Source organism: Denticeps clupeoides, chromosome 5, assembly GCF_900700375.1.
Source record: "Denticeps clupeoides chromosome 5, fDenClu1.1, whole genome shotgun sequence".
In the NCBI taxonomy this organism is placed as follows: Eukaryota; Metazoa; Chordata; class Actinopteri; order Clupeiformes; family Denticipitidae; genus Denticeps; species Denticeps clupeoides.
In genome coordinates this window covers 27,198,781-27,220,332 of record NC_041711.1, presented here as the reverse complement: position 1 = coordinate 27,220,332, position 21,552 = coordinate 27,198,781, and the positions used below count along the sequence as shown (strand labels likewise).

The 21,552-nt window shown below is 43.0% G+C and overlaps 2 protein-coding genes across 4 annotated transcripts; both read right to left on the bottom strand.

Moving 5' to 3' along the window:
* Window positions 1-146: 146 nt before the first annotated feature.
* Window positions 147-9,582, bottom strand: LOC114790891 (semaphorin-7A). Of its 2 annotated transcripts, none has more exons than XM_028981308.1 (15): window positions 9,442-9,582; window positions 9,032-9,285; window positions 7,413-7,552; window positions 6,806-6,868; window positions 6,181-6,276; window positions 5,862-5,961; window positions 4,893-5,000; window positions 4,593-4,732; window positions 3,824-4,002; window positions 3,609-3,717; window positions 3,206-3,401; window positions 3,013-3,128; window positions 2,636-2,808; window positions 2,488-2,546; window positions 147-2,338 (listed from the first exon to the last, which is right to left on the bottom strand). In XM_028981308.1, the coding sequence occupies exons 2-15, from the start codon at window positions 9,108-9,110 to the stop codon at window positions 1,992-1,994; spliced, it is 1,905 nt and encodes a 634-aa protein (XP_028837141.1). In that variant the 5' UTR covers window positions 9,111-9,285; window positions 9,442-9,582; the 3' UTR covers window positions 147-1,991. The 2 variants fall into 2 exon arrangements, with proteins under 2 accessions (XP_028837141.1, XP_028837143.1); XM_028981310.1 differs by having other exon boundaries at window positions 2,488-2,543.
* Window positions 9,583-12,479: 2,897 nt separating this feature from the next.
* lingo4b (leucine rich repeat and Ig domain containing 4b) lies at window positions 12,480-20,983 on the bottom strand. 2 transcript variants are annotated; one of them, XM_028981311.1, is made up of 3 exons: window positions 20,448-20,983; window positions 15,512-15,613; window positions 12,480-15,411 (listed from the first exon to the last, which is right to left on the bottom strand). In XM_028981311.1, the coding sequence occupies exon 3, from the start codon at window positions 15,397-15,399 to the stop codon at window positions 13,582-13,584; it is 1,818 nt and encodes a 605-aa protein (XP_028837144.1). In that variant the 5' UTR covers window positions 15,400-15,411; window positions 15,512-15,613; window positions 20,448-20,983; the 3' UTR covers window positions 12,480-13,581. The 2 variants fall into 2 exon arrangements, with proteins under 2 accessions (XP_028837144.1, XP_028837145.1); XM_028981312.1 differs by lacking the exon at window positions 20,448-20,983 and adding an exon at window positions 17,080-17,348.
* Between the last annotated feature and the right edge of the window lie 569 nt (window positions 20,984-21,552).

Genomic DNA, 21,552 nt, shown 5'->3' with positions numbered 1-21,552 from the left:
TCGGCGTACGTCGACTTCCCTTTGCGTGCCGAGCGTGAACGAAGCGACACGTCCTGCTTCCAGAATGCGCCCGCGGCGCGCAGCCATGACGTCGTCGCGCCACCTGCAACAGCTGCCGCGTTACCAGAAACGGACGAGGGCGCGAAAACGGGGAATTGTCTTTAATTGTTCAGTAACGTGGTTTACAGGACGCTTCTGAATACATGTTCACATTTCAAATATTCACCAACCAGTACATTTGGAATGAATTCCATGGAAACGCGTTTGCTCCGGTCAAACTGTAGTGCAGCCCACTGTTGTTATAAATGGTAAGACAGGGAACAGGGAAAAAGAAAAGCATGGTGTTAGTTCGGTTAGTCTGTTTTTGCTGCCCTTGTCTGAAAGGTCTACAAATGGATTTCTGTTGTTTAATAGATTTAACCACAAACTCTGATAGGAGACAACACAAATTGGCATCTATATTTGGAAATTTATGGCCAATGTTAAATAATTCTAAAAAAAAAAAAAACAACTGCTTATGGTATTTAAATTCCCAAATACTGTCCTGTTTGCAATGAAAATTCAATCGCAAAAGCAAAAAAGTAGATAATAGAGATAGATTTGGCACTCTAACGCAGACAAACACAGTCAACAATTACAGTAAGTTGCCAGACAAAATGATGAAACAAACACGATCGCTTGTCTGATTTAGTGCAATGCAATAAGCAGATCCACAGACCTGTTCACAAGAGGTTCAGTCAGTGTTCAGTGGCCCTACAATCTACACCTTTTTACCATTAATACTGCCCACTGCAGAACTACCCGTCTCACTCACTCTTCATCTGATTCCAAAGATGCTATTTTTCACAGACACTGATAAGAGATTCTGAAGGCCGCCACTTTAAACTGTGATTTGGTATTTGATAAAGTGACAAAAAAGCAGTAAAGTGTCCATTACGTTCATCAGAAAACTTTGAATGCAGTGTGAAATGATTCTGTTGGGGTAACTAACAGGAAGATAAATATATCACTGGGTCAGTTGCTATGAGAGACACAGAAAAAAGAGCAGACTTGCTCCACTTTTACATCACAAATTATTAGCACACTTGTGGCCTGTCTCTCCAGGCAGTGGCTCGATCTGATGCTCTGTTTTAACTCTTGGCTAGTCTGGCAAGGCCTGGCCCGTGTAACACCATCTGTTCAGATATCTGAAAGAACCATTCTTTTTACTACAAACCTTCTGTCATTTGGTAAGAGATAAACGCAAAGTTTGTCTTTTTATGACTACGATATAAAATGTCAGTTTACATTTATATAGGCAGCAATGGTGGAAGTAGGCATTTGCAAAGCAATAGTATTATGTAAGAATTAAGTATTAATATATAACCACAAGCATTTTTTTCACAGCAACTACAAAATCCAAACTGCACGTTTCATCTATTCAAGCTTATCTGGCCTTGAACTAATGTCATGTTAACGGTTTACAGTAAATGTTGAAGCGCACGAAAATTATGTTCACAATATTATGATTGCAAACAAGATTCTTAAGCAAACGGACATATATGGGTTAACCGCCTACATTTTCTCTAGGCCCTGTATTATGTTTCCATACATCAAACATAGAGCTCCATGCCATGCACAACGCCATTTCAGATTCTGCAGTTTCCGTTTGACTATGAATTGTGCTTAGGGATATGTCCCATATATGTTAAGGCTTTTCATTTCAGTTCTGTGTTTCAAAATGAAAGAGAAGAGTGTTTGTTCCCCTGGCTGCAAAGGTGAGGGTAGGTTCACAAAGCAACTTGGTTTAGATACAAATATACATGAATGCCTCTTATGTGTACATGTAAGACAAGACATAACCATGAGTGTTAGGACAAAAAGGCTTCTCAGGATACACAGGAACTGACCAAATTTCCACCATCATATTGCCCAGAGCCACTGTGCTATGCTCTGTGAATCTACCCTTAAATAGCTGACATTTTCACAAACATTGACAAGCATAACAAGGACTACAGGATCCAGCGGGTAGCTGCAGCAAAAAGAAGAGAGGGGCCCAGAAAAGAAGAGGAGGTGGGAAGAATGGCGCTGTTGAACACTAAACGATAAGACACAACTTCCCGCTTAAGGCCATTTTCCAGGGTCATACAACGAAAAACACCCTCTTTTAAGGGGAGGTCAGGCGTAGGGGCCAGAACACAGGATGACCCAGAGATGCTGCAGGGATAGTGCTTTTGTCCGCTGTGGTCCTTCTCCCATCGGTAGGTGGCATGGTAGGATCTGACAGGGCATGGAAGGAAGACGGGCCCGTTGGAGTTGATGACCACATTTTTTGGCACGGTGCTGTGGACCTTCATGGCTAAAGAGATCCAACATCATCTGTTAATATCTGTTAAGTCATACGCTGAATAATGACAGCTTTATTACTCAATAGTTTGTGGTAAAGTGACACATAATGAATGCGTTTTGTGTATTGTGCTGCTCTTCTCTCCCCGGTGCCATACTCACCTGTCACATCACCACAGATTGAAGCGTTAGATCGATCCAGGCTCTGGAGAAGGGCACTGCTTTTCAAGCAAATTGACAATGAAACAGTCAGGCTCCATGGTTTACTGGAGCTGGTTAAAGCAATATTTAAATATCACTGATGTAATACCCAGTGGTGATGTTGTATCCTACTGGAACAGCAACGCACTTCCTCCTAGTGCTGTCCCATCCACAGTAAGGGTCTCTTGACAGGATGCAGTCAGGGCAGCTGTCTCCATAGCGACTGCAGTCTGCTAGAGGCAATCGCTGTACTTCCATTGCAGTGCCCACGTACAAGTGTCCCTGACATGATAAGTAGCTTACTGGTTAAACAATAACTGTGTTATACAGCTTACAGAATCCATAGTGTAAAAGCAGCTTCAGTTTATTGGCTTCAAGGATGATCGAATAATCAAAATACTTCACAAAATCAGTATTCTATCAGTATTTTTTTTTTTTTCCGCTTGGCCAGTTTGGTACTTGGTACACAACAGATTATTGTTTTACCTTCTGAGAATCGATAACCATGCTTAATACTGGGCCCTCGTTATGGAAGAGTGAAAACTGAGATATAATAAATGCTTCTTCATTGGTGTGCAGAACCTTCAGGACTTTTCCCTGCTCTGAGACACATGGAAAACATGATTAGCATCCAGATAAGAGAAGGCATTGCAACAGTTCCTGACAGTTCCCTTCATACCTGTTCCAATGTACAGAACACTGTAATGCTCCTCATTTACAGCCAGCACAGCATCTGCCACAATGTGGGTGAAGTGGTCCTCAGTGGGCAAGCCTAAAGGTTCCTCACCAATTGGCCGTATCACATCCTCAATCTCTGGGTGATCTTTAATTATTTTAAGGGTGTCTGCATGCTGGGATGTTGTTGAATTCCTGCACTGGTACATAAAGAATGAAACAAGTTGTTAATTCGGATGACAATGCAGAGCTCTAGAGGAAGAATGCATTTGCACAGTTCAAAATTATTATGCAAATATTTGTTTCTTTATTCTGCTGTAATTGTGAATAATAATAATAATAATAAAAGCATGTTTACTTATGAGCACAATTAATATTAATGTAACTGAATGTAACATAATCTTTACTGTTCCAGGGCGGTGCACAGACAACGGGATGCTGTAGCCTTTCAGTCTAGATGTTGAAAAGGCCTGATCAATGTCCTCAATGGAGTAAGCACACACTACAGTTGTGTCCCTGGTGAGAAGGAAACACAAAGTCAATAATATTCAATAGATAACTAGATCACACCTGAGATTCAATGGTTGAGTCACATGGCAACTATCTTCTGAAGTTTGCGCACCACGCATTGGAGAAGAGACCGTAGATAATGCCAGTCCTCTTCTCCATTGCAGTCAGTACAGAAGCTTGCTTGATGTTGTTGTACTGCTGTGGTGTGTTGCCACTCCCACACATCACCCGAGCCTTCAGAAAAGTGCTCCACGAATCAGCCAGAAGATTCCTCAAACCCCCCTCATCACTCTGGGAAACACATGTTAATGAGAATATAAGACTATATTGATTCTGTATATTAAGCTGCACATCGACAACATTTTGATCAAGACTTAATTTAGTGACACTTTTAAGAAATTTAATTTCACAATCACAAAAAGTTACAGCATTATATTGTGAAAGTTCCTTTGATGACAGTGTCAATACAGGTTCAGTGTTACTGCATCATAACAAATGGAGGGAACTAACATTAACATCAGTATTGTTTTTTTCTTGATTGTTTTATAAAAAATAAAATTGTAAATTAATTTATAAATTTATCGTGGTTGTAACAAAGAGAACCATCCTTGCAGAAACTTTAGGGCTGGTTCTAAAGATGGGTCATATATGTCTGGGCCATATATCAGACATAAAATACTGTTTATTAAGTTTTACCATTTAATGAGTTCTATGTTGTTTTGGATTTAGTTCCCATTTATTATGTCATCCTAAGCACAAATATTTCAATCTCCATTAAATTCAGTACATAACCCATTACAGGGGAAAACAGCAATATTAAATGGGATTTGCTACCGTTCCTACCCTTATGCATAACAGAATGTAAACATGATCATTCATACCATGCAGATCCGCCCAATGCGGGCCCTGTAGGGCTGCTCATCCACACTGGTCGTCTTATTGATTTCACTGAAGAAGAAGTAGATCTCCTCCTTGTATTTCTGTGCTGCAGGAATGACTGCTGCTCCAGCAAACTGAGGATCTGTATCAAAAGGATACTTTTTTTCACAAAATGCAATTTATTGTCTTATATCATTGTATCCATCCCCCTCCATCTATCCCTAATCTAATAGTGAGCTCCCACTTTCATCAGTGTGGTCTTCATCTTTTCAGCTGTTCAATCCAATTCCTACCCTACTTACTCAGCAGCCATTTGCTCTCTGTTCGTAGAAGCTTGCTGGATCCGTAGGTGCGGCGAATTGAGCCTTGCTGTCCTCCCACGGCCGACAAAGCAGAGTACAGGTTGCCATCTGATGATTTTAACAAGACAACCTTTTCAGTACATTTTATTTCATGAAAATAACAGATGTATAATCTTTGTCATTCATCATTTGAACCATATCTCTCTTTTACCCCACAAAAGATTTTTCCCCACAAAATGAAGGCACGTCCCTTTGATTTTATGGCTGTGATGTAAGCCTGTGTGTAATGAATGAAGACAGAGTTGAAAGGCTGTGTGATAAATTGACATTTTGCCTTCTAAAAGGGAGAACACAGAGAGCTCAAGGTCTTGCGCTTAGCAGTATTACATAGTAGTGTCAGAACAGTAGTTCATGTCAGAAGTGTCGTGATTAGTCATTATGATGCTTCATACACCATCTGCTTGAATTAATTATTATGGCTTCCACAAAGTTAGAAGTGAATCATGCTTTTTGGCTTTTTTTGTGTGTTCAAGGAAATTGAAAGAGCTGTCTTATACTATCATCATCAGAGGACTGGAACTGAAGGCCAAACATGCCCAAACAGTCATCTGTCTCCGGCAACAGAGAGCTCTGCTTTGGGCCCTGCTCTCCAAATTTCCAGGTTCTGACTGTACTGAATTATTCATGAAGAAGCCATGATTCATGGTGAAAAAGAGTAAACATGTATTCATAGCGAGAAATCTACACCAAAAGACAAACCCCCCCAAATTTAAGCCTGATATAGGTCATATTTGAATTCAAACTGAACATTATCTATGTATTCCAGGCATGAACTGAACGGTTATTTACTTGAACTCGTTTATGTGAGTTGCTCCTTTAATTCATATTCCTATTTACAATTTAGCTTTGACTTTAGTAACATAACCAGGACAGTGTCTGCAGGGTATGTGTGATGAGCCATTTCTCTACCTGCTGAGAGGCTGATTGACCGCTGGGAGGGAAAGGGTGGTGAGATGTCTGAGGCTGAGGTCATTCGCCCATTAGGCACATCACTGACCACAGTATTGTTCTGGTGAAATCAAGTCACACACAAGAGGAAAGCCCAAATTAGTATAATTCCAAATGCACAAATCATTAACATTTGCTGAAAGCTGGAACAGATGAAATGGACTGAGGTCCATTAAAACAAATTTTGATCCTTCCCACATCTTACTGAGGATGTGTTCGGAGCATTGTGCTTAAAGAAAGGACTGGCAAGACCAGGAAGACCATAAAAAAGTGAGCTTACCAAGAGCCAGCATTTTGGAGTCCCTGCATTCGTCCCACAAACCACAAATGTGTCATTGACCTTTTCAATGACCGTGATAAAATTGTCACACATCGGCTGTAGCAGAAGAAGAACTAATATTAGTGTCCACAATCATTCCATTTTACAGATCATACATAAGAGCATCACACTGGGGCAGTTGTGACCTAGCAGGTAAGCAAGTGGACCCGTAATCGGAAGTTTGCAGGTTGCCTGTCATGGCTGCCCACTGCTCACCAAGGGTTATGGTTAAAAGCAGAGGACACAATTTGTTGTGGCACCATGAGCTGTGCTGCAGTGTCTTACAATGACAATCACTTCACTTTCACACAAATGTAATAAATCTGTACCCATTTTAAAATAATATGCTCATTAAACGGCCTTTTGTAGTTTGGACAAAAATTAAAATAATTAACTGCATCTTTAAATCATTTTAATATGCACAATTCTGGATTTTGCACAAACTAGAATTTTCATTATGTGAATGAAGTTACAATGAACATTAATGAAATTAAAGGACTTGTTCAGGTGTTGAAATAACCTAAACATTCCAATTGGAGTTCACATGAATTAATTATCTCTTGCTACATAATTCAACATATCATACCTTAGCCCAGGAAAATCTGGTCACACACGCGTCTTTAGTATTCTGATCCAGAGCTACCGCAATCTGCAGTCAAAATGAAGGACTTTAGTAGAACACATAAACTGAGCAATCATTCACTGCTGCATCTTCATCCTCATCGATCAGGGAGACAGCAGGCTGGAGCCTGGGCCGGCTGTACAAAACACACAAGGATCTGTGGATCCATCACAAAGAGCAGCAATAAAGCACATACGTTCAGAGAAGGTCTGTCCAGATGGGAGTGCAGGGAAAGAAACACAGCTCTAGATGACAGGAATGGCATATTGTTGTTCTGACAAAGAAGCCCCATAACTGATCATTTGTAAATTTGTGTCTTAACTAAGTTTCAGCTGCATGTTGACTTTGTAGCTCTAAAATACGGGCTATATCATGCATCTGTAACGACAGGTAATTTAAGCAGTAAACCTCACCAGTTCACTTAAGCAGAAGCTATTGATTAGGCCTGGAAGGCTGAGGATGAACAATGAGCAGATAAAGAACACCATGTTTTCATCCATCTTGTCAGTAAATGAGAGGAAAGTTAAGGTCATAAAAAGCTGGTCTGAACTGGACCACGGTTCAGATTTACCTTGATGTCTTTGACGCCTTTGTCTGTAAACGCCAGTGCATAGATAACTGCCTGCCCACCGACATATAGGACATCTGTTCCTTTCTGGTGGTAGAGCGTCATGTAGTTTTCAGGTTTCGCAAAATGAAACCTTGGGGGTTCTACGAAACAGAGAATTCAAACATATTAACCTAATATTTTTGGTGTTTATGGACTAATTTGATATGATTGTTACATTTACAGCATTTATCAGACACTCCTGATCCAGATTGTGTTATAATCAGTAGTTACAAGGACAGTCCCCCTGTCTTGCTCAGGGACACAATGGTAGTAAAAAAAACAGTGGGGTTTGAACCTTTGACTTTGTGATTGTCTGATTAATAGCCAGGTACTACCACCCTCTTGATATATCTCTTCCAAAATTGATTCTGCCGTCAGCCTACTGTAAAAAATAATCATACAAATATTTCATTCGTGGCTATTGCTTTTGTGCAGATTGTGTTAGCTGATTCAGGGACACAAAAAGTCATGTAACGGTCCACATCCCCCTTACCGAAGATGGTCTGCATGCACTTTCGTAAACCCAGAGGTATAAACACCAGCAGTGTTTACAAAAAGTCCAACAGGAAGCAAAGCTGTCCTCTTAAAACACATTTTAACCCAATAACACACACACACAGCAATATTAGCTATTACACATTAGTTGTGCTTGTTAAAAAAATGTTAACCTACAGGACAAAACTCATCGTTTCTTTTTTTTTTATTATTGCTAATTTTATTCGTCTTATTGAAATGAGAATAAGAGGCCAGGCTGTTCTCCGTTAAGGGTGAAGCTGCGTAAATTCTCTGGGGGATTTCCGACCGGCCGCTGTTTTGATTCATAGCGCGTTTATAATGATGATCTCACTTCTTTTTATTATCCGCCGCTCGTATGAAAATATGCAACGCGCGCGACCGAGGCGTGCTCCGAATGCATAATCGTGAACTGGACCAGTGGAATTTTCCAGCCTCTTTCCGTTGCCTGCCTGCTTCGTGTGCGTGTGAGGGACCGGCCGAGGTCGCGTCTGCGCTCTCGCACGCCTCCGGTAACGCAGCGCCGCCACTCGGCCAGGACCGGAACTGCACGACTGCATCGCAACTCGAACGGCGCAGGGCTGTGCGCATTTTCATGAACACCGTTCCACGCAGCGTCCGGCGTCTGTTAAAAACCCACGAACTAAACAGAATCTGCGCGTCTTCAGCTTACACACACACACACACACAAACACACACACCTCTTTTTGTGTATTCCTTTCTAACCGCATTTTTTTATCTCAATCATCCCATTTATTCCTGTAAGTGTCCCTCATTTTTCTTTAGAGTAATGCTCTGGCGTATATATTTAATACACCATATAATGACAAATTTATCTGCGGCAACGCAGTAACCTGGCATTAAAGGATATTCCCCCATGTCCCCTGATCACAGACCTGTAGCTTACATGTTACATCACCTCGAGTTCATGCGAACCTTTCATTCATTCATTCATTCATTATTTCGTTCGTTCGTTCGTTCCGTTAACCGCATATGGACGTTACACGCCGGTCGCTTCTTCCAGTTCGACACACCACATGTACCCCCGCGACGTAATAAAAACCCACCTTGGACAACAAATTTGAGCCGCGGCGCCTTTTCAGCAGAAGCCAACGCGAAAACGGCCACCAGTAAGATCCGATTCATCTTGTGCAGCTGCTGTCAGGATGTAGCCTGGCGCGTCTGTGGACAGGCGACGTGGATCCGTCGGAAGGACGCGCGGCTTCCTTATACAGAACGCGGCTGTTGTGGAATAACCCCCGAGTCTCCTACAGTACCCGCCACGAAGTCGGGGTAACGACGAGGCTCCACCTCAAAAAGCCTGGAATGCAACATAAACACATTACAGTGGACCGAAAGGGATTTTTTTTTTAAATCAAATCTAGAAAATAAATACATTACAGCGTAACAGCAGTACTGTGCAAAACCTGGACAGTAGAATGCACAGTGTGTCCTTTAAATAAACAGAGTATTTTACCTTTGTTCAATTCAGCTGCTCATCCAATAATTCAACCTATGTGCTACATAACAGGAACATGCCGGGTGGTAAATGCTGGCGGGAATGGATGAACTAATCTACTGTGACAGACAGAAATCCATCATGGGTTGAAATCCTGACAACATTTTTTACTCGGGTCCTGGTCTTGGCTGAAGGTTTATCATGCCAGCTGATATGAAAACATCTTCATGTTCTTACGGCCAACCGAGGGCCAGCAAATACGAAGCATAATGTTCTTTTGACCTGTGCCCACACTTGTCTGGCGTCTGCCTAATCCCCCCATGGTCCCTGCGATGGACCCTGGGATTTCCTCACAGCTTTTAGCCTGTTGTGTACAGTGAGAATGAGGTCAAGATCACGACTGTGCTGCACTGCACAGAAACAGTTACTTCACAGTGGTCATTACAGATGGTATTTTATGTGCTCAGAAAGATGTGTAATTGTATTTGTGATATTCTGCATGTGAGAGGACCGTTCTGGAACTCGCCTTTAGTATTTCATTCGCAACATTTGCACACATGACAGAAAGAAGGAAACTAAAACAGGTCTACCTCTGAGTGCCATACGGCCTAATACAGAATGCAGCAGCACCTTCCCAAACTCTCTCACACCACCCCACTGCTACCCTCACTCCACTGACGTCCAGTAGCTGCCCACATCAGATTCAAAATGCTGAAGCTGACCTACAAAGCCAAACACGAGATGGCACCATCCTACCTCACAGCCCTTATTATACCTCGCACTGCCCTTCTCTGACGCTCCAGTCCTGCTCACAGGAAGCCATTCGTTCATTCATACTTAGAATAACTTGTAAACGCTTTCTTATATTATGACACATGTAAGAAAACCGAGTACATTGTGGCCGTCCTTGTGTAGCAGAAATGATCGCAACATGAAGACAACCTAACATTGTACTGATAATGTTTCAGTACCATGGACAGCTCAGTAAAGTTTCTCACGATGGGGTACAACATGTTCCTTATCTATCTATCTATCTATCTATCTATCTATCTATCTATCTATCTATCTATCTATCTATCTATCTATCTATCTATCTATCTATCTATCTATCTATCTATCTATCTATCTATCTATCTATCTATCTATCTATCTATCTATCTATCTATCTATCTATCTATCTATCTATCTGCTGTTTGCCAGTCACTGACAGATGACATGATTTTCATGCTTTTCACCAACCAAAATTACATCTCATTTTCAAGCTGTGTCATTACAGATCAATCCTGTGAAAATGCTAAAAGTTCTACCCACACAATATGTGGTAAAAATCACGTTTCACATTTATCCATCTAAAGGCTACTAATAACCTAATGTTACAAAGCCAGCACCGTTATTGCTTGACTGCAGGGTAAGTCTCCTCTGGCTTTGTATTGCTCTATTTTCAATTTTTGTTAGGCATATTCTTAATGGGATTTGTCTACTAAAAGCAACTCAGCCCACCCGAAGCTATTTTATCTAATTAGCGACCGCACACTAAAGAGCCGTCTCTGCTGGGTTGGCAACCAAGTGGGGGTTGCTCCAGATCGCAGAAACAACTTTAACCTCGAACTGCTTAAAGCCATGGCTCCCTGTGTATTATAATGTGTACAGTTAATCAGGGCATCTTAAGTTTGAATGCGTGCAGATTTTATTCACAAACCATTTTTTGAGGCACTAGGCACATCCACTAATAGGCACAGCCTCTCCAGATGTTGACCGCTGAGCTGGCTGTAGAAGGGGATACGTGTACTCTAGTTAGCTGGTCACAGAAAGCAAATTAACTCACTTTCCACTTTCTTCTATAAGAGTGCCTTGCTATCAATATAGTTGCAACTTTAAGTATCTTGCTCAGATGTCTTGTGTGCTGCTCAAAATAGGATTTAAGCCTAATGTTACTTACAAACAAATTCTTCTCAGCAGCAGATTCACAAAGCACCTCCTCTGTGACATTCTGAGGGTAATATGTTCAGTTTGCAATTTGCCGCAATTGACAGTTTCAAAGTTTCTATCATTGTGTTGCTCAATACTGCTACTGTGTTTGAATAGAAAGACTGAAGGTCCACTAAGCAAAATTGTCTGAAAATTTCTGTACATAGTTGAAAAAACACTACATTTATTGTGTTTTATTTTTCAAATAATAACCATGAGACCGTCATCTCCCAGTAAATGTTGGAATTTGTCTCCATCTTGAGGCAGCCTGAAAAAAAAGACACATCTGTTTTGTAATCACAAAAGGCAGTCAGAAATTATTGAATGTTCATGTAACTTAATGTAGTATTGTATGGATACTTCCTTTCACTGCACACATATGTTCATAAAATCGGTGTCCTTCAAATTATTAAGAAAAATGTTATATGAATATAAATCCATTTTGCTCAATTCGATTTTCCTTTTAACGTTTTAAATCTAAGTAAACAAATTGGGTTTTTTAATGTTTAGACAAGGAAAAATGCTACATGGCTGTCCTTCTATGGTGTAATCATAACAGGCGCCAGACAGACCTATATAACAGATTGTGACTGGCAGAGGTAATCCAAAAGGGTTTAAATCTCTGGTCATACACGTGATTATCATCTTTTTTTTCTGGGTTATTCTGGGCAACATTAGTGGAGGATTCACTCTCCACAGAATCCACCTAAAGCTGTGTGAGCTTTAGAACTGTCTGGACAGGAAAATGACTGTGGGCACAGAGACTACACCGATTCAAATATTTTACAAAGGGGACAGCAATTTCAATGTTTTTCTCTATTACATTAGTTTAGTCAAACTAAAAGCACCGGCCACACTAAATATGTTTTATAATGTATATACACAGTATTTAAATATTCCAGTACAACTATTCTACAGATTTTGATCTAAGTTCTGTAGGTCTGTTTAACCTTCTTGCAAATTTTCTTCACAATAGACATACAAATATGATGAGTCTTTACAGCTAAAATGACTACACAGCATTTCTAAAGATATACAGAATTCAGTTTACACAGTAACACAGTATATAATATATACAGTAGTCAGTGTAACAACAGGCAAATAGTTTTAATCATTTAAAAATGACATTTTTACAAAGAGAGTTGCAAAAAATATTTACAAATTCTGTTCTTTTCCTTATTTTCTTTAATTACACAATGGAACTACTTTAACTGAGACTTTAACTTCTCAATGGTTAGTATTATATGTCTAAACATTAAAATTTACACATATAATTAAACACTGCCCAATGCATTGACACCTAAATTACATATGAACCTCACTTGTCAACATCTCAAAGATTGTGTGCAGTTAGAACATCTCACTTGATTAATTAAAAACCTAACTGGATCATCTATGTGAATAAACAGTATCAGGATAGACAGTAAAAGACCAGAAGAAACTGCTGCTGGTAAAGCCCTCTGATTTAAAATCTGTTAATGAATGGCATTAAATATTTATCAAATAATATTTAGGACATTTTGTAATCTTGACATTATGAATGATGTTGATGTTCAGAGCAATGAGGACTGTCAAAATTAATTCAATATTCAACATTATTACTTTATGATGTATTCTATTCATGATTCATGAAATTGATGTTTGCCTACCAGGAACTGGCGGCTGTCCAGGGCTTGCTGGGATTGTCACCAACCACGCAATAGGACTAAAAACCTTCCCAAAATCAGCACCACAGACAGACAGACAGCTCCTCTTTATGCTTTAGTAACAGCATCTTGTTAACCATGGATTAAATAAATGCAATAAATAATAAAAATAACTTCCTCATAAAAATATATACTGATCTATATACCAGAATACATAATAATTTTAGGTTAGTGTTATAGGACCTTATTTTCTTATGCAAAAGAATGGTAATGGTTTTGTTTGTAATTTAATGAAAGTTAATGAGAGGATTTTTTTTACTCTCTTCAACTTAAACCATATTTGGCAGTAACAGCATATTGTAACTAACAGTATGAAATTTGTGAAATATTTTTAAAGACAAATGACAAAATACCTTAGAATTACTTTAGATAAAATATGTTGCTGCTATTTACAGAACGACACAGAGTTCAAGCTTATCCAGTTATAGATAAAGAGCTGTTCTGCTTGCAAAGTCTGAAAAAGATTTTTGCTACTTCTCTCCTTTTAAATGAGCTTCATCGTAAACCTTCCTGTGTCTCCCCCAACACCACCGCCGCCCACAGAGCTACGAGGGACAAAGTCAATGGTGGCCGTGTGTTTGATCTGGCCTTGACTCTGACTCCAGACAAACATGAACACAAAGCAAATGGCCACAGAACTGAGGAAGGAGAGGAAGCCCATGGTGGTAGCGATGACAAGTGTCTTGGCATCGAATGGGTACGGGTTTGTCCCTTGTGTCGAAGAGTTGTCCGATGGAGAGTATGGCGTCTCGCTCCACACTTCACCAGAGGACATTGTGCGATTGCGGGGAATGCCCTGGACTTGCAGTTTCACAAAAATGCTGTCGTTGCCGGCAGCATTGGTTGCCAAGCACATGTAGGTGCCGCTGTCTTGTACCTGTGCGTACCGCACCTCCAGAGACCCATTGACCAGCACGCGAATTCTCCCACTGGAGGTGAGGAGCGTTTGCTGGGTGGACAGCCACGTTACGTAGGGCGAGGGGTAGCCATCGGCTTTGCAGTCAAACAGTATGGTTGCACCCTCCTGTATCTGCGCGTCTTGAGACTTGCGGTCCAAGATACGCGCCTGCCTACACATGAAGATGCCGGGCAGCTCCGCCTCTGTGAAGTCCTGAAACTTTCTCTTTCTCACTATGAGTGGAGTGGAGCAGGTTGGCTGATGGCTGTCAAAGTTCAGGCGCACACGTCTGCGCATGACCCACAGCAGCCGGCAGTCACAGGCCAACGGGTTGCCATCAAGCCGCAGGATCTGCAGGTTTCCTACCGAGTGAAAGGCACTCTCCTCCAGGCTGGTGAGCTGATTTGAGGACACATTTAGCAGACGAAAGTGCACAAGCCCTCGGAAGGCTCCGGGCTCAATTCTGAGCAGGTTGCCGCCTGACAAGTGAAGCTCCTGTAGACGTAGAAGATCACTGAGCATGTTCCCTTGAATGGATGTAATAGGGTTGAAGGAGAGGTCCAGATACCTCAAATAGGCCAGGTGGCGTAAAGTTGCATATGGAATGGTTGTGAGGTTGCAGTTGGTTATGACAAGACTGGTCAGGTTGAGGCCAGTGAGAGTGTTGCTACTAAGGGTTTGGAGAGAAGGCCAGTGCATGATCTTTAGGCTGCGCAGATGCTGAAGACGCCTGAAAGCATTGTTGGGCAGCATGCTGATGCTGAGGCGCTGCAGACATAGCCTTGTGAGACTCTGCAGCTGAGACAAAGCTTCGGTCGGTATGGAGGTCAAGTTGCTGCGGTCCATGTTAAGTTCTTGAAGATTCTGAAGTCCCACAAAAGCACGCTGAGAGATGAACACTAAGTCATTTTCTCCAGCATTCAGCTGTAGAAGGTTGACCATCTCACGGAATGCGTAGTCTAGGAAGACCAGGATCTCATTCTCACTCATGTCAAGATACCGTAGGTTGGACAGTCCAGCAAAGACTCCCACTGGTATGATCTTTAAACGGTTGCGCTTTATTTTCAGAATGCGTAGATTCTGCAGTCCCTGGAAGGCCTCCACTTCAATCATGGAGACGCTATTATCACTCAAGTCCAGTTCCACCAGCTTTGTCAGACCATAAAACTGCCTCCGGCTCAGTGTCTTCAGGCGATTATGGGATAAATCCAGGCACTTGGAGTCACGGGAGAAGCCCTCTGGCACGGCAGTCAGATATTTTCCAGAGCAATTCACTTGCAGGGTCGCCTGACGGCACTCGCACACCTTCGGGCAGGGCCAGGGGGGATTTGCAGCTGACACACATGTGGCCCACAGGAGCAGAACACCCCACGCCCCCAGCTGAGCAACACGCTCGGTGAACATCTTACCTCCAGCCTGCAGGGCAGAACAAAACAGAGCACAAATCAGCATTAGCCGTTGTTAATTGCTGCTTTGCATAAGGCGTGTATAATACATGAAGAAACTGAATGCCTACCAATTCACTGTGATGATGCAGGTTTTCATAACCAGATATCTTAGAGATGGGTTTGACTTGAGCTTAGTCTTCTTCAAAATCTGGTTGGTTCCTCTAAAGGGCCTATGAAAGAATAAAAATTTCATAAACATTACAACATTATTCATGAGTGTGTGTGCATGGTTACAGTCCTAGGACTTTAAATAAGCTCTTCAACAGACGAGCTACCTGAATCATCATCATTAAGATATTGCTCGGTGTCATCTGCTAGTGTGGTCAGGTCAGAGAGACAAGTATATGTGCAAGATTTATGAGGTGATTAAGAATTCAGGCACTGATGAACGTCACTCTCATGAGAGCGAACACAGCTCATGTTTTATGAATATTACAGCGCACCACATTACACCTTCATGACAGTTTTATGAACAGGTTCCCACTAAACATTCCCACTAAATTTATTTATTACTAAATTTACTGTGAATTTATTTCCAAAGAAATTAATTTTCGTTTTGCGAACTTTAGTGTAAACACTGAATTCAGGCACAAAGCGCATTACAATAAAAAAGAACGTCCAAATATCCAAATCTATCGCACGGCTATGTCTTTTTCTCATCTGAAAAAGCATCAACGCATGCTAACCAACATGCAGACAGATGACCTAAATTGCAGATAGAAAAAAAAAATGTGACCATGGAAGATTTAACATGTCTCTTTTGCCCTGGGATAAACTGAAGCCTTTTGTGAGAACGCGGCATTCTGTACAACAGCATGGATGGATGTACAGTTTTTGGAGAGAACATCAGCTTAACTGAGCGTTTCTGGATCATTCAACTTGGACTGAACAGTCTTCTCAACTGAATCCCGGTGTCATTCACATTCGTGCTTTTAATGATGTTAAAGGCAACATGCATCCGTACTTCATTATGGAAATCTGCACATCCCTTTGTATGCATGATTTGTAAGTTCAGGTCATCGCAGTGGATGGTCCGGACCACTGTAATTATGGACACGACTCTACACCACCTCAACATGCCCTAAAAATCTAATTAAGAGAAGATCACGGGGGCTGCCGACTGATTTCGTAAAAACCACAGGCTTGCTGTTTAGTAATGAGCACACCTCGCGGCCAGTCATCTGCAGCCCCGAATTGTTCAAGGGTCAGTGATTTGGGAGGACAGGTGCTGTTAACACATTCAAACCACGAGGGCTTAACCTCAAGGCAGACAGGGCAGCTGGACATAGGGTAGGAACATCACAGCGAGCTGGCATGCAACCACCGACCTCACTGCACAGCAGCCTGAAAACTGAGACCCACGGCAGATACAGGACAACAATGACGTCCACGTCGGTCGGGTCAAGCAGACTGTGAAAACTAAAGTATACCAAACTGAACACATTCGGTCCCGTTGTGTCAAACAATTATCGGTTTCGGTTCTTCACTGTGCATCTCTGAATTTCATTTAAGGTAACAAGGATTTCCTAGAATCCCTCATTCAGGCAACAGTCACTACGTTAATCATTTTAGATGAGAGATAAGAACACAATGCACTTCAAAGCAGAAAGACAACAGTAATAACCCCATGACTTACACAGCAGCAGGTATATAAGACCGTATCTATCTCATGTCAGACGTCTTTTGCAGTCCTGATCCCCTGATCCCGACTGCGGCTCAGCAGGGACCAAGTCCTGATTCTCTCATCCTCCTCTATTCACGCAAAAAGGCCTTATACCGCAACCAGTCGCTGACCCATGATCCACCGCTGGCATCCGTCTCTGGCACCGGCCGTGACATTTTAACACAATATTTACTTTCTCTGTAACATGAAGCTATGTGATGATCCGTCTATGGTGGCTTTGCGGAGACCGAGACTGGCAGGTGCACAAGATCGCCACTGGCGCTTGTCAAAATGTGGCACGGCTTACAGCCTCGGCGGGACAGAGGAGGATCAGATTTCAGACACCACACAGCACCGCCCTTCTCCACGCAACACTACTAAGCCAAATAATACTCATCCGCGCAGCTCGCTCATGAGCACAACAAATGTAATTATCACTGTAATTCCATCCTGTTGATGTTACCGTTTGTTCTTGTTCATTTGTTTGATTAGTTCATTTATTTATTCATGCATTCATTCGTTCATTCAGTCTCCGGAACTAATAGATGGCGCAGTGCCTGATTGACCAAAATGATGGTCCACTAAACCTTTTGCATAACACCAAGGTCCTTCCATCCGAATATCAGCCAATTTGGCCAATATCTTATCTAACAAAGCACACAATGCCAAACACAAACCAATATCGGAGCCAACCTGACGCAACACCCCCTCTGAGCGCGTTGCTATCTAAGTGTAATTGTGTTAATTCCACCAAGCTCAGTGCATTCAGTGCAGCAAATCGGAGTAAAACCCTCATCGCATCTCCTCAGCCTCCTCCGTGAAGTGTGTGGATCACTGGCGGCTCTCCCCGAGTGATAAAAGCCAGCCCTGCAGCGGCCTGTGTTCCCGTTACTTAACCAAGCATAAGCTGCACTCTTTACTTTTCACCACTGGCAGAGGAATATGGAAACGTTGCTTCTTTTCCCGTCTTCACGGCCGAGCAACAATAGCTGCCCCAGAAAGAAAAAGGGGGCCGCGTGCTATGGAGCCGTCACCCCGTTCGACATTTCTTTATTAAACTATGATTGGCTGCATATGCTCTTACACGCACGTTAACACCGGCAGAGGCGAGAGCGCGAGAGGAACAGTTGGTGTTTCTCCTTTGGTCCCGGTTCGGAATGCAGGCACCAAAGCTGGGAATGATGTCTTGCCTCCCCTGTCGACTCGCACACAAAACGTGCGAGCCAAGGTATTCTTTTCCGAGTGCGACAGACGCCCTATTCATAGACAGAAAGGGCGAGAATGACGAGGGCGGCTCAGCGCAGATCCTCAATTAAGGTGGCCGGAATGGAACGGGCGCCGTCGTGTAACACACTCGCCTATGAACCAGAAGACCCGGGTTCGAATCCCCCTTACTACCATTGTGTCCCCGAGCAAGACACTTAACCCTAAGTTGCTCCAGGGGGGGGACTGTCCCTGTAACTACTGATTGTAAGTCGCTCTGGATAAGGGCGTCTGATAAATGCTGTAAATGTAAATGTAAGCCCCCTTTATTGCCGCTTGACAGGACAGCTGGAGAAATGCCGCGATGGGCTCAGAGCGGGTATTAAGAGGCAGAGCAGGTGTGGGGAGAATTTGGAGTTGACGGTCGACTGCCGTAGGCCGAGAACGAGGGTTTCGGTTTTGTTTTTTTCCCTTCCCGCTTGCCAAGGGGCGGAGAATGCAGACGTGGAAAGAAAGCACGGAGCACCGAGCTCTAAATGTTCCACATATCTGTTTACGGCAAACGTGGTAACAGGTCAGCACGGGGTTTACAAGCGTCTCTGCTCGCGCTCTCCTCCGTCTAATATAGTGCAGCCAAGACTGATTCCCTGCACGCTGCAGCCATCGCAAAGAAGTGATTTTACTGAATTTACATAATCCCCCCATTTCCCTTCCGATCTGGCTGGAAAGCTAACGTAGCGTCAAACGCGGCACCATCGCTCACCGACGCACTATTCATTCGCACAGAACCGCCAGCCACGCAGAACGATCAAGTCATTTTCTTTATTCTGATGCCATTACGGACTCTCAAATTCAACAATATTCTTTTAGGATATCTTTAAAATGCTCACGTTAACACGGCCGAGTCCAGACTGCGGTCTACAACAGTTTAAATGAAAAAGTTTGCTTTCTAACCTCAATTATCCTTTGGGTGAAAATGAGACCTCAGCAAAATGAAGCGTATTCCCCCAGGACGGTGTGCTGCACATCTAGTCCTATAAAACCTTGACCGCCCAGCATCAGGGTTCACACAAGATGCTTGTGGACTGCTGACGCCAGCAGAATACTAAATAAACTCGATCCTGCGCATACGAACTGACTGAAAATAGATCTTGCTCATCTCTTACAACCAAATCCTAGAACAACAGGAAAATTTCACCATGTGAAGGAGAAATATTTTGAGAATCTTCTTGTCATAAAATGAATTTTGAGAACCTTGTTGTTTATATTAGGTAAAGATCTATTTGACATTCTGGTGACCGTGGTAAGCTTACAAATTCCACTCTTACACATCGTTTTCTGCTTTATTTACACAGAGCTCCCCACTTGAGAGCGCGTCCTGGGGCGCTCCTTCAGCCTTCCAACACCAGCCTGGAATTTAAAACCTTTTCTATGATCCACCCCACACAATGACCCAGCAAAACAACATCTCCAGTGAAGATGATGGCCTCCTCCTCGGCCAGTGCCTGGTGTGAGCCGGGCCTTAATTGGGGAAGTGCAGATAAATCATTCCCTGGGAAAGGTGACTGGAAGACAGGGGATGTGCATAAAACCGGCACTGATTAAATTGAACACTTGGCCCCGGACCAGGCCTCAGTGCTGGGGCGCAGGATGTGCTGAGTTGTGCATTATCAAACGAGCCTTCCCTATCGATTCAGAACCGAAACTTCTGAAAAAAAAAAAAGAAGTCGTATCGCCGCAGACGGGACTGGCACGGCCATCTTCCGATCTCCCTGCAGCGATCTACTGGAGGCGCTCAGACAACTCCGCGCAACCTCCACGGTGCTTCAGTTCATCAGGCGATGGCGTCGGCGGGAGGAGGGCGGCCGTCCCGCGACGTCGGGGGCGCCGAGAGGTTCCCGTTATCGCCACAATCTCATATCACCAATAAGCAACAAGCTGCTGAATAATTAAGGCGCGTCGGGATTAATAATGCACAGCTACAGACGCGCGTGTTCGGCGACGCGGCGCGCCACCCGCTCCAAATAAAAAAATAAAAATAAAAAAAACATTTTTTTTTACCGGGTTCGCGTTAGAAAGTTCTCGGAGGTAAAGGGCACGTCGAGAGGCGTGAATTATTGAGCAAAGTTGGAACTCACCCGCGGCGCCGCTCCCGTCCCCGTTACCCCGGCGCACTGGCTCCGCGCCTCGGACGACTCGCAGGTGCCTGTCTGGAGACCGCCGCCGCGGTCCTGCTCATTATTCCCCCTCATTAGTTCCCTCCTCTGGGGCGCCGGGTGCGGCTTTAAACGAGGTCGCTCCTTCCTCCTCCTCGTCGTCTCCTCGTCACTTCGCCTCGATTTCCGTCGCCACCCGATACCCGCCCGGCCCGTGGAAAAGGTGGGTGAACGTCCCGCGGGAGCGGCGTGGCGGGTAAACTGCGCGCTGGAGCGCGTCCAGGACGCATTACCGTGGCGGGAATGTGTTCAGAAGGAACGACGAGCGAATGTGCGCGGGTCAGCCAAATCTCCGGATTTAGGTAAAACTCCAGATGGGTGGATAAAAAATAAAAAGGCTGTCTCGCCGAGCAGCTCCACTCGTGGCTTTTGGATCATATGGTCAGGTAGAAGTCAGACAGAGCTCGATCAAAGCGCAGACCTTTTTTAATTCGACTTTGCGGAGCGACTTCATGAAATAAACCTCAATTTCTTTTGCAGTAATCCTGTAGGCTAACCTGCTTGAACCATAAAAATGTGACCGACAAGGCTGAATAATACGGAGCACGACCCAGCCCACGGGGTCAGCTACACATGAAGGGGGGCAGAACCTACCAATGTGACCTTGCCAGTTGGCACATTTGATCATTGTTCAGTTGGTTTATTATTGGTTATGTTAGTTCACACAAATCATATCAAGAATTTAAGTTACTGTTCCTCATATATATATATACATATATATATGTGTGTGTGTGTGTATATATATATGCTGATTATGTGTATTTATGTGTGTGTGTGTGTCAGTGTGCTCCATATTGTTTTAAGAGGACAAGGATTCATCTTGGCAGAGCTGTTAGGAATTTACGTTTTGCCAATGGAGAGAGAATACCTAAAATAATGGTTAATAGAATGGAAGCAAAAGACATATTATAAGGAGGAACCATCATGCTCCTCTGGAGCTCAATAAACTTCCCCTATTATGTTTTTTTTTTTACTTTGTGAGATTATTTAACATTATCATTAGTTCTTCTAGTCTGTCTATTGTCCT

Coding starts and splice junctions, on each gene's coding strand:
- LOC114790891 (XM_028981308.1), bottom strand. CDS start 9,110: ATGAATCGGATCTTACTGGTGGCCGTTTTCGCGTTGGCTTCTGCTGAA. Junction 3,402..3,608: donor CTGTGCACCGCCCTGGAACA/GTAAAGATTATG, acceptor TTTATGTACCAG/TGCAGGAATTCAACAACATC. Junction 2,547..2,635: donor GGATACAACATCACCACTGG/GTATTACATCAG, acceptor TTGCTTGAAAAG/CAGTGCCCTTCTCCAGAGCC.
- lingo4b (XM_028981311.1), bottom strand. CDS start 15,399: ATGTTCACCGAGCGTGTTGCTCAGCTGGGGGCGTGGGGTGTTCTGCTC.